This window comes from Rana temporaria, chromosome 1 (assembly GCF_905171775.1).
Source record: "Rana temporaria chromosome 1, aRanTem1.1, whole genome shotgun sequence".
Lineage (NCBI taxonomy): Eukaryota > Metazoa > Chordata > Amphibia > Anura > Ranidae > Rana > Rana temporaria.
The window spans coordinates 156,413,810-156,426,472 of record NC_053489.1 but is presented as its reverse complement, the minus strand read 5'-3'; the positions used below and the strand labels follow the sequence as shown (position 1 = coordinate 156,426,472).

General features: G+C 39.2%; 1 protein-coding gene across 5 annotated transcripts in view; it reads right to left on the bottom strand.

Moving 5' to 3' along the window:
• Positions 1-9,485: 9,485 nt before the first annotated feature.
• GRAMD2B (GRAM domain containing 2B) overlaps positions 9,486-12,663 on the bottom strand; it is a 205,011-nt gene continuing 201,833 nt past the window's right edge. For all 5 annotated transcript variants that reach the window (XM_040344560.1, XM_040344568.1, XM_040344578.1 and 2 more), the window contains one exon: positions 9,486-12,116. In XM_040344560.1, coding sequence (XP_040200494.1) covers positions 12,075-12,116 — 42 coding nt within the window. In that variant the 3' untranslated portion in view covers positions 9,486-12,074. The remainder of the gene's footprint in view (positions 12,117-12,663) is intronic.

Here is a 12,663-nt window from a genome sequence, read left to right as displayed (position 1 = left end):
TCATTTATTTGTTCTATTTTATCATTTACCTGTTCTTCTTTCTGATTTACTGAACATAGAGCCTCATAATAGTTTTAAAACTTTCTGCTATCTCTTTAGTCGTGTATACCATTTCCCCATTCTTCTTTTGGATTTTTTTTCCATAAAGTTTCTAGATTTTTTTTTCTTTTGTAATATTCTAGCTAGGTGTTTGCTTGCTTTATTCCCCCACTGGTATCTTTCTTGTGCTATTCTATTGAAAGTCTTTTCTTGCTCCATTAAATCCTTTAATTCATCTCTCTTGATTACCAAAGATTGCCATAATTCCTGTTGTGCTCCCTGCTGGTTTTTATGGTCCTGTTCTATTGTATGTATTTCATCTATTAGCATTTGGATTTTGTTCTCTCTTTTTCTTTCCTGCCACTATGGCGATTAATATGCCCCTAATATAGGCTTTATGGGCCTCCCAGAGAGAGGCCCCCGATATGTCTTGGGTATCGTTTATTAAGAAATACTGCTTTATTTCTTTCCTTACTATTTCTACTACTTCCTGATCTTGAAAAAGTTTTTAATTTAGTCGCCATGTAAATGGTTGTTATTGCAATGCGGGTGCAGTCATTTTCATTCTCAAGGAGGCATGTCAGATAAAGTAGAGATTTCTATATTCGACTCAATAATATAGGGCCCTTCTGGAGCTCATCCTTACTCGGGATGCTGCCTACAGTCACAAACCTATGCTGAAGGTGTGACTCTAAAGTGGGTGCAGCACTTCATGTGTGGTTAGGTAGGCCACGTATTAAATCTTTTTGGTGACAGGTAAAATACACTGCCAGGTTACTCGAAATACTCCTAAACACACTTTGAAACCAGTGTGTCCATTATACCAGATCATTAACCCAAAAGACGTAACTATTTGGCTTTTTTTTTTTCTTTAAACCTTTCTGTGTTGAAAGCAGTTATTCCAAGACACTGAAGATCTTCAATGGCCCCTTCTAATGTGTAATGCTTCCTAGCCCAATAACTTGATGTCTTAACATATTTAATGGTATGTGGATTTCCTAGGTTCTCTTCATGGATTCAGCAGACTTCAAGAAATCTAAATTACACGATACCACTGTTCATCCAGCCGACTACTCATGGTACTGGTTGCTCCTGTGTATCCTCAAGAAAAATTCTCAAACTTATGTAAAAATCTGGGATCACACAAGTTCCAGATGGTTTGGTTTGCACATGCAACACTTGCTGACACTGGCCAAACTAAATGTAACTATTTCAGCAAATGGTTTATTAGGTCAGGAAATGCCAGCATGCATTAATACTTAGCCTAGGTTCACACTACTGCGATGAGATGTACTGCAAATTTGATCTGCTTTTTTTTGTGCTGTGTGAGGTGCGAATTTGCCTTGCATTTTGAGGTGGACAGCTGCAAATTTACAGCAAATTTCAGGAGGCAGACAGTGAACAGTTCGCAGAGATGTGAACTGTGTGCTACGAGTTTACTGCAAGTTCAATTGAAGCCTATGAAGATAAAATTCCCACTGCACCATACAAATTTGCATTGTACGCACTGGACTTATTTTATTTTTCTTGCACCAAATTCTCAACGCATAGATGTGAACCAAAGCCATGGAATACTATGCTTTTTACATGACCTGCAAATCTGTGTGCTCCTAAACGCAGCAAACCCACTGTAAATTCACATCAGTGTAAACTCAGGCTGATAGTTCATTTCAACATCTGGTAGTGCATTACTTTAAACTGACAATTGCGCGGGCGTGCAAGGGTGTACCCAAATAAAATGTGTGTAAACTTCCACTTTTAAGTCCTGTCAAAATCGGGCCAACATTTGTTGACAGTGCATTTATACCCAGATTAAACTCCAAGAAAGTTCCACATTTCCATCTCTGCTTTTGCAGCAAATGTTACCTGTGGAACTCATTCACTGCCTTAAAACTGAACTTGCGGCAAAGTTTTAAAACAGGTCGCAGCAATGCGAACCAAGGCTTAGGAGAATAATTGCCTAGTTGGATTTGCCTAGTTGGAATTGGATGCAGCTTTCTCTGCATCCAATTTGCATATCAGGACATTGTGACCGGCGGTCTATAAAGCCAGTTCACGTTTTTGGAGCCGCTTCTGTGCAAATTGAGGAGTCCTGTGCGTCTTCTGGTTTGCTTTCAGCTCTGAATTCAGCCAAAAATTCGATCTGAACCCGTTAAACAGGGACGAACCAGACCCCTGCTGTGCGCTGCTCCGTGCTGCAGTGTGAAACCAGCCTTTCTGCTCAGCGACAACCTGTGAGAGGGACAGGACCTGCCCTACCAGACATGGCTGTGATGTAGGATAGAGCTATGTATATACAAGAATTAAATACAAATCCTTTGACAGGTAAAACAGCTGTGTGGGGTTTATTTACTAAAGCCGGAGTGTGGAAAATCAGGTTCACTTCTGCATAGAATTCAATCAGCATCTGGGTTTTATTGCCAAACCCTAATTGAACAAGTTCAGAAGCCGATTGATTTTGCACTCTCCAGTTTTAGAGAATAAACCGCAGTGTTCGGCTATAAAAAGCAAGTTGCAAAAACACTACCAACGCCAGGAAAAAGCGTCAGTAAACAAAAAGAAAAACACGTTTAGTAGCTTTTTTTGCATTGGTATTAATGCACGTTTAACAGCATTTCTCTGCCTCTTCTATTTTCCACCTCCAAATACATTTACTACAGAGCACAAGTCCCATGAAATGTCAAAATCAATGGTTCCCTAGGAGGCTGGGTTCACACTATTGCGAAATGGATGAGTTTCCTTATTTCCTATTCGCATGACAGGAGAGTGTGACCGACTCCTCATTGGAGCTGGTTAAAAAATCTCCGGGGGTGGCCACCGAGCACACAGCAGAGGGTTGCATCTTAGGATCCATTTCAGGTCTGAATCCAGGCAAAAACTCAGACCTGATATGAACAGACACGCACCAGACCCTCTGCTGTGCCTTACGGCTGCACATGGTGTAAACTCAGCCTGGGAGCAGTCTTAACTGATCAAACTTCCATTCAAATCAATGAGCTGGAAGTCGCATCCAAGTCAGATCATCATGGGGGAGAAAAGGGGGCGCGGGGGGGGGGGGTAATTTGGCAGGTACCGATACTTTCGGTCAAGTACTCCCAGATACTGATACATTGCAGTATGATTTGCGTCAATATGAAAAAAAAAAATGTCCACATGACTTCCCTCACTGTGTGTGTGTGTGTGTGTGTGTGTGTAGAAAGCAAAAAAGCACCATCTAGTGGGCAGTTTATTTAAAACTCACAGTACAAATCTGGCCAATTGCAAAATCTGCATAGGTGTCCCGTACCCACCAATGATAGCAAATCGCAGCACTAGGTTGTGCTCACAGGGCTGAAGGAGAAGTTTCAAGGCCCCATGGGTATAGGGCAAATATGTCAGCTTGGGGACAGACCTATGCAGATTTTTCATTTGCATATATGTATTTTGAGTTCAAACACTTTTTATAAACTAACCACTAGATGGTGCTTTTCAATTTCTAAGCACACAGGAGCAGGGGGGAGAAGAAAAAAAAAAAATTGTACTGCAAAGAATCACTTGCGATTTGAACAGGAATGCAGTGCAATTCTTATCCAAATCGCATGCAATTCTTTGCAGTGTAATTTGTGCCCATTCTTTTTGTACTGATTCAAATTGCACTGCAAAGTATAGGGAGCATTTGTGGGAGTACTGATACTCACGCAATTGTTTGGCATCAGCACCGATGCCAGTATCAGTGCATCCCTAGTAAGGCTTAGCACAATTTAAGTTTTTGTGCCTAGTTGCCCCTGATGCATGAGTTTACACGTGCATGGAGAAGTGACACCAGGAACATTCAACATGCCGCTTTTGATCAGTAACAGAATGGTAGATTAGGGATCAGACATTTGCCAATCTCCTGCCTTTTACACGCACAGTAATAACGGTGGTGGTTGGGTGTGTAAGCGATACATTGGCTGCACAGCCACCAGATCACTTCCATCTGACAGCCGACTTGTCAGAATTACAGTGTAAAGCTCCCCAATAAGACATGGCATACATTGGTGGCAGTAAACAGGTTATACCTAAACTACAGGCAGATCTTAAACACACACACAACATTAATGCAATTTTGTAATTAGTACACACTTAAGGCAAGCAGCATAACTGCCTCAATTTGACCTGGTATCATACTCATCCAATCCTGGGGAAGAGAAGCGGCACATGTTCAGCGGTTTCTTTTTCCTAGCACTGACATGACTTCCTTTAACATTCTTTAGCAGCCCACACTTTTTTTTTTACATAGCCATACATCCTGTATAACATATCAAGTAAACAAGATCATTCAGAACAGGTTTGTTATCCAATGATGCAATACAGTGGTGGAAATATCTAGTTTAAAGTAATGCACGAAAGGATGCCAGGCTTGTATTACTGAAAAACTGATTAGTGCATTTAAAACAAATCTGTAAAAAGACACGTCTGCCAAACATCCGTGACGTGTCATTTTAAGAAGACACGGGTGTAGACACTAAAAGAATGTCCTGCTGAAAGTAGTTTGCTTTGTTTAGGAACCAGTTGTGTTTCATTTCTTGATGCTATAGCTTTGCCTAAAAAAGGTGTGGCATGTGTAATATTTTACTGTAATGTTTCTAGATTTCAGGTCTGCCAAACAGCAAGTTACACAATGGCTATAACTTACAGGCGCCACATAATCTATAAACTAACTTTATACTCACTGTACCAGTAAAACAACAGCTTCAGTATGGTTTTAGATTTAATGCAAAGCAAATATTACTGCTCAGTGCATAAAGAGGATGAAGTGTCCTGCTGAACAAACATCCCGAACACAGCGTCTAAGCTAACCTTAAGATTTGCATTGCAGCTTAAAAAGATGCACTAAAGTGGTTTAAATATGAACGCTTTTGTTCTGGGCTTGGTCATGACCGCCGGAAGGGATTACCCTTTACTGACCAGGTTATTTTTTTTTTTAACCGCCAATTGCATGGTCATGCAATGCTATTAAGCAAATTATATTTGTACCTTTTTTCCCCCCACACAAATGGAGATTTATTTTGGTGATATTTAATCAGAGTATTTTTTGCTATATAAAATGGAAAAACTGACGATAAGAAATTTTTCTAGGTTAGTTATACAATTTTGCAAATTATCTTTCTTCATACAAAAAAACAAAAAAAACAAAACTTAGTTTAAAATGTATTCTGCTAAATTTTTTGTTAAATAACCCACAGATTGTAAGCTCCCAGGAGCAGGGACCTCCTAAGCCTTTTGTACTGTTGCTCTATTGCAGGGATCCTCAAACTACGGCCCTCCAGCTGTTTTGGAACTACAGATCCCATGAGGCATTTCAAAACTCTGACATTCACAAACATGACTAGGCATGATGGGAATTGTATTTCCTGAACACCTGGAGGGCCGTAGTTTGAAGACCCCTGCTCTATTGTCTTAATATTGTAAAGAGCTGCACAAACTGTTGGTGCTATATAATGTGTATAGTTTGTGTGAAAGTTATAGAATCTACAAACAAGGCTATTGATTTATCAATCCAGATACTGACTGGTGACAGCATGAGGGGGGAACCTAAACATTTTCTCTTTTGCATACATTTAACATTATTTTTTTAACATACTTTCATCAGCGTAGTTTAGTGTCACCATAGTGCTACTGAGAGAGCATGATCAGTGGTTTACAGCTATTGCCTATAACTGTGATCATTCACTGTTATAAGCAATAGTTAACGGTCATGACTGGCTTTCCATTCTCGACAGCTTGCTTACTGTTGACATGCTGTGGTTAGCTACAGCTAAACACATGGTACAGGGTGTGGAGATTGGCCCAGGTACCATTTAATAGCTGTGGGGGAATCGCAGCATCACAATAGTAAACAAAACCAACATAAATGGAAGCAATTGATGAATGTTTTGTTGACATTATAATCATGTGATTATGACCAATCACGTAATCTCTCATCCACTCAGTGGGTACTGAGCACCGTGATCTGCTCTGTCCACCCAACACAGTGGCAAGTTTGTTTCGTTGCCCACCCCAGGGGCAAGCTAGTGTGCATGTGCTAGGCAATGTACCAGTATGTGGTCTAGCCATGCCACCCTTCTGCAATGAATCTACTGTAGGTGGGAGGCAAGCGTTTAATTTACAGCAGCTTTCTGTATGTGGATAAAAACAGCCAAGTACATTTTTCCAATTTGATATATAGCCGTCACATGACCCAGCTGATGCAAGTGCCAGGTGTTTTTTCACCTTAATGCATAGAATGCATTAGGTGAAAAAACATGAACCTTTACAACCCCTTTAATGCTACCAATCCATGTCTGGGTACTATAAACTAGGTCCCAGGACTACATCTTGGACTAGACATTGACTGCCTGGGCTTTATTGTTAAATGAGGCGGCAAATAAACTAGTTAGATAAAACTACATAAAGAATTGCAAACCGTATTACACATGTTCGATCTCTCAAGGTAGAGATTAAATATGAATAATTGACTTGAGTTTGTACTCAAAGTGCGGCAACAAACTTTTCATCAAGGTGTGCAAAATAAGGCAAAATAAAAATATTGAAAATGAGACCCCTACTGTGTAGTTTAGCCAAAAAACACCAGTGTGGCAAATAATGCAAATAGGCAAGAATTGATTAAACAATCAATATATTGATAAAGTGAAAAATAAAAAAAAATCCAATTTAGTGACTTGATTTGCATATAATAGTGTCCGTTAACCACTTAACGCCCGCCGCACGACTATTTACGTAAGCAAAATGGCACAGATGGGCGTATATATACGTCCTTGCCTTTCCGCGGGTCTGATCGGGACCCCCCCGCGGCGGGCGGATTCTTTTGGGGAGCGATTCCGGGATGACGGCGCGGCTATTCGTTTATAGCCGCTCCGTCGCGATCGCTCCCCGGAGCTGAAGAACGGGGAGAACAGTATGTAAACACGGCTTCCCCGTGCTTCACTGTGGCGGCGCATCGATCGTGTCATCCCCTTTATAGGGGAGACACAATCGATGACGTCAGACCTACAGCCACACCCCCCTACTGTTGTAAACACACACTAGGTGAAGCCTAACACGTTCAGCGCCCCCTGTGGTTAACTCCCAAACTGCAACTGTCATTTCCACAACAAACAATGCAATTTAAATGCATTTTTTGCTGTGAAAATGACAATGGTCCCAAAAATGTGTCAAAATTGTCCGAAGTGTCCGCCATAATGTCGCAGTCACAAAAAAAATCACTGATCGCTGCCATTAGTAGTAAAAAAAAAAAAAAAAAAAAAAAATGCAATAAAAGTATCCCCTATTTTGTAAACGCTATAAATTTTGCGCAAACCAATCGATAAACGCTTATTGCGATTTTTTTTTACCAAAAATAGGTAGAAGAATACGTATCGGCCTAAACCTAGGAATTTTTTTTTTTTTTATATGTGTTTTTGGGGGATATTTATTACAGCAAAAAGTAAAAAATATTGCATTTTTTTCAAAATTGTCGCTCTATTTATGTTTATAGCGCAAAAAATAAAAACCGCAGAGGTGATCAAATACCACCAAAAGAAAGCTCTATTTGTGAGGAAAAAAAGGACGCCAATTTTGTTTGGGAGCCACGTTGCACGAGCGCGCAATTGTCTGTTAAAGCAACGCAGTGCCGAATTGTAAAAACGCCTTTGGGCATTTAGCAGCATATTGGTCCGGGGCTTAAGTGGTTAAAGAAACAAAATTCACTGTTTATGGTGATTTCTGTTGTCAAATTCCTCAGTGATGTGATCACTTTCCCCTTGCACCTCAACTCATTCCCTAGACCAGAAGGTCTAAAAGCATTTAGGGTGCAAGCAATTCTTCTTAATGGGTGGCAGGATCATATACTTTCTTCCAATAAGTAATGCGATGGTTTATGGGTCTGTCCACACTTTCTCCCACTATCCACTCTCCTCCAGTGGGCAATACGTTTATACAAGAAAGAAAATTTGTTGTGAAACATAATTAAAAACGTATTTGGCTTTCAGCCAATCACAGAAGTTCATGATTTGATGTTGCAGCAATAGATTTTAATTTTTATTTTTTTATTTTTTTATACAATTACATTTTACTACTACACAATGAGGATTTTGTATAATCATATCGCCCACTGGAGGAGAGTGGGAGAGAGTGAGGACAGACCAATATACCATCACACTGCTGATTGGAAGCTAGGATAGGATACGATATACCAACCCATGGAGAGGCATTGCTTACACCCCAAATTTTTATGGTCTAGGGTAGTGATGGCAAAACTTGCCACCTTAGACGTTTTGGAACTATATTTCCCCATGATGCTCATCTACACTGCAGTTTCAAAAAAACATTTGGGGTGCCAAGGTTCGCCATCACTGGTCTAGGGAATGAGGTGAGCTGCTAGCCCTCACAGAAGAGTTCTACTCTCCCTTGCACCTCCATCCACAATTTTTAAAAATGAATACAGTGAAAAAAACAAATAAGCAAAAATGGATTAGTCATCATTTGCATGCACTGGTGATTTTTGGCTAAACTACCCAGGAGTCTCATTTTATGTCGGATTGTGAGAAGACAAGATCTGCATTTGCATTATTTTGCACACCTTGACGAAAAGCGTGTTGCAGAACTTACACATTCAGTAATTTTGTTATTCACCATCTACCTGGAGATCAGGACACATGTAATATTAATGTTTGCAATTCTTTATGTATTTTTTATCATGCTTTTAGTTTTGAAGCATAGTATAAATTCTAAAATTCAATTGTTTACAAAATTTGATGTGGGGACACATTGTTAAAAGGGGTTGTAAAGTTTTTGTTTTTTTTTCTAAATAGGTTCCTTTAAGCTAGTGCATTGTTGGTTCACTTACCCTTTCCTTAGATTTCCCTCCTAAATGTTTTTATCTTTGTCTGTCTGAATTTTTCACTTCCCGTTTCTCCTCAGTAAGCTTTCCACCATCTGAGCGGTGATTAGTCAGCCAGAACTGCTTACTGAAGAGGAACAGGAAGTGAGAAATTCAAAGAAAAAAAAAAATTTAGAAGGGAAATTGGAGGAAAAGGTAAATGAACCAACAATGTACTAGCTTAAAAAGGAACCTATTTAGAAAATAAAAAACGAAACCTTTACAACCTCTTTAAGCTGTGAGCAGTGGCTTCCTATTTCTTATAAGTGGTAGCGCATAGGATTCTATACCTACACAAACTGTAGTTAGAGCTGCCCTCAGTGATCAAAATTGGTACAGTCCTAAAAATGTGTGTAAATTAGCAGTTTTGACATCGTAACAAAATTTTCCCATCCATACAGGGCAAGGTCACCACAAGGCAGCTCATAAGTTATGCAAGCACAAAGCAATTCATAAGCAGCACCAGAAAAGATCCGAAGCAAAACCACCACACCATTTTATCCAAGGGATTTTCTCTGCAAAATTTACCATTTTACTTTTCAGTCCAAAAAAAAGACACATTTCCTCCTGGTGCAAGGTATACATTTATTTAATACTTTAGCAATATGAAAAACATTTCATAGAAATGATTAAAAACTACAGTTCAACATACATAGGTATACCATATAAACATTAGATGCAGAACAAGTCAGGTATCCAAAAATAATCCAACCCGTTTTGTAAGACTAGTGTTAAAGGTTATGGCGTAACTGATACATTATACAAATAAAAAAAAAAAAAAAAAACACAAAAATTCTCAAGGTATTGAATTTCTCACACAAGTCCTGAAAACACATTGGAGTTGACTTACTAAAACTGGGGAGTGCAAGATCTGGTGCAGCGCCGCATGGTAGCCAATCCGCTTTTAACTTCAGTTTGCTCAATTAAGCTTTGACAAAAAAATAAAAAAATATGGAAGCCAGTTGTTTGTATGCAGAGCGGTGCCAGATTTTGCACTCCAGTTGTAGTTTAAATTAACATCAATGACTAAAATTCAGTAACAGGGCAAAGACTTTCAAGCATAGGTACACACGTCAAAAACAATGCAAGCTACATAGACGACTGCTGCAAACGGTTCCACAAGTACTCTTTAGTCCAGCTCCAGCTCTGCTCTTTAGAAAATTCTGGCCAATATCAAGTAAAGTGTTAGTGACTGGTTCAAAGTATAAAACCTCCCACAAAAAGTAAAACCCACACAATAGACCCGATTAGCCAAATGGATTTGAATAAAATTAGCAACAGTGTCTTAAATGAAAACGCTAAAACGATCTTTCCTTGTATTAAGTTTATGATGTGAACCAAATTGAGGCGATGAAAGCCTGTATATCGGCTGGGGCTTCATTCAATAATTGTTATGATTTTGTGTGCCGATATATTCACCCAAGGATGATAATGCATGAGTCAAATCACGTGAGGGAATTAGATTATTAAAAAGCCATCACTTGTATGGGTTGGACAATGAAACAATTTAAAGTACCCATGTGTTGTTTCCATCAGTGCAATCACAAAGTGTTGACAGTAAACATCCATTTGCATTTTTATATAAAAAAGGAGCTCTGACCATACCAATGCTTTTATGCTTAGATGACTAAATAGTGTGGCCAGCACTTCTGACCATGTGAAAACATTCAGGTCAAGTAATCCTTTTAAAAGGCAGCGACTCAGGAAAGTTAAGCAAACCATACATTGATTGAAATGTGGTCAGTCCAACAGGGACGAATATTAAATTCATTAATGGGCTGGTCGATTGTCTACATGTCGCTTGACTTGGGTACAACCAGCCTGTGTGAACAATTGGTGCCAGCAGCTATAGCTGGCAACACCAATCATATTCTAGCAGAAGGAAAGACCCCCTGCTGTCAGAATACAATACCACAGTGGGAGCAATTCTCCTCACATCCACCTTGAATGTATGGATGGGAGAATCTGCATTTTTTTTCTCCCCCAATCCTCCCACTGGTTGGAAAAAAAAAAAAAAAAAAAAAAAATCATGTATAGCCAGCCTAATCTGTAGTTATCCATGTGTGCTTTGTGAGGACTTGAGTCTATAAAAAATGTACTCTATAAAGATGTACTCTTAAAACCAGTCGACCATTTTAGCCACATACAGATAAAAGATCAGCCGCAGAGCAGATGCTGCAAGGTGTTCATTACCTTTATTATCCAGAAAAACTATCCTCTGTGCACATTTCACTATTTGGCTAAAGACTAGACGTCTGACCTAAGCATTGGTCAGCTACCACCCCGCCCCCCCAAATGACAGTTCTTTGGTGGCCATCAAGGGCATACTTGTTGGACAAGGGGCACTCGAGGGTAAAGCTTGGTCAAGAATTCAGGCCCCTAATGAATTAAGAAAACCCAATCAAAACGACAGGAACAGAGAAGGGTTTTCAGGTTAATAAAGATGGCGGCTTAAGGGCCAACAAGGTCACTTTAAACATAACTGCCAACAACCATACCTGCATAAACTACTTTAACTTTTTTATCAAGACAAAACTGGTGTCCCTCCTAGCACCTCCAAAATTGTGCTGTCTGAGACTACTCCTGTTACAGGCACATCTCAGGAGGACAGGATGCAGCATCTGTACAATAGCACAAAGTTTATTCTTTATTATTGGCAAGGTAGCCTGGTTCCTGAACGATTACACAGTGGACAACATGGGCATTAAGGTTGCAAATTACTCCATAGTTCATTGGTCAGAAGGCCCCAATACCATTCTCATTATCACAGTAACTGGATTTAAAGTGGCAGCATTCTGTTGCAAACATCAAGTCTCCACCGGGCTGGTTTATGGTTCCAGCAAACAAAGCCCTTGACATAAATAAGACAGTAAAGAAAGGAGTGCTTCAAATATACATTTACAGAAACATGTGCAAAACAGTCTTTCACAGTGAAATGTAAGAATAATTCTCTTAAGTCAGAAGCAAGAAATGTGAGAAGGCTTTAACCACCACATTGCTCACGTTAGGGGAAAACAAGTAGAAAAGGACTAGAAAAAAAAAAAAGCGTTCCTGAGATGAAATTTCTGGCTTTCCGTGCAGTTCAGTGATTGATTCCACAATAAAATTCCTCTGTCCAGCAGAGAGCGGTGTACCATCAATGTAAACATGCGTTTTATTCTGCATCTTCCAGTAGCCTCTGCAAGCTTCTCTGAATCTGCAAGACACATTTAAAAACCTCACAGGTTGTGTAAAGACAGGAAAAAAAAAACACTAGATAAAAAAAATAAAAAAAGTTCCATTAAAAGTAAACGGCACTGAAAACTTTTAAAATTAGGGGTGCTTAATTAATGGACTGAATCATTGTAAGCTTGTATCAGACTCTAGCAAAATTCTGCCGTGTTAATTTTGACACCAAATTTCAACTTCATTTTAGTTATAGTCTTTTGACCAAGATGCCATTTTAGTCGTATTTAATTAGCCTAAAATATCCAGTACATTTTAGTCGACTAAAATGTAATGGGTTTAGTTAGATTTGAATGCATTTCCTTTAGAATTTACAAGCACTATATACAAATCTAACAGGTTTATTTCTTATGGTAGTAAGGTTAAAAAACATAAAATAAATTTTTAGCTGTTGATATTTTACCTCTTTATAAATACCAAGTTTCATAAAATAAAACAAATTTTGCTTTTTGGAGTAAAGCTTGGGGGGGGGGGGGGGGTTGGGTCTAACACACACACACACACCAGTAAACTCCATT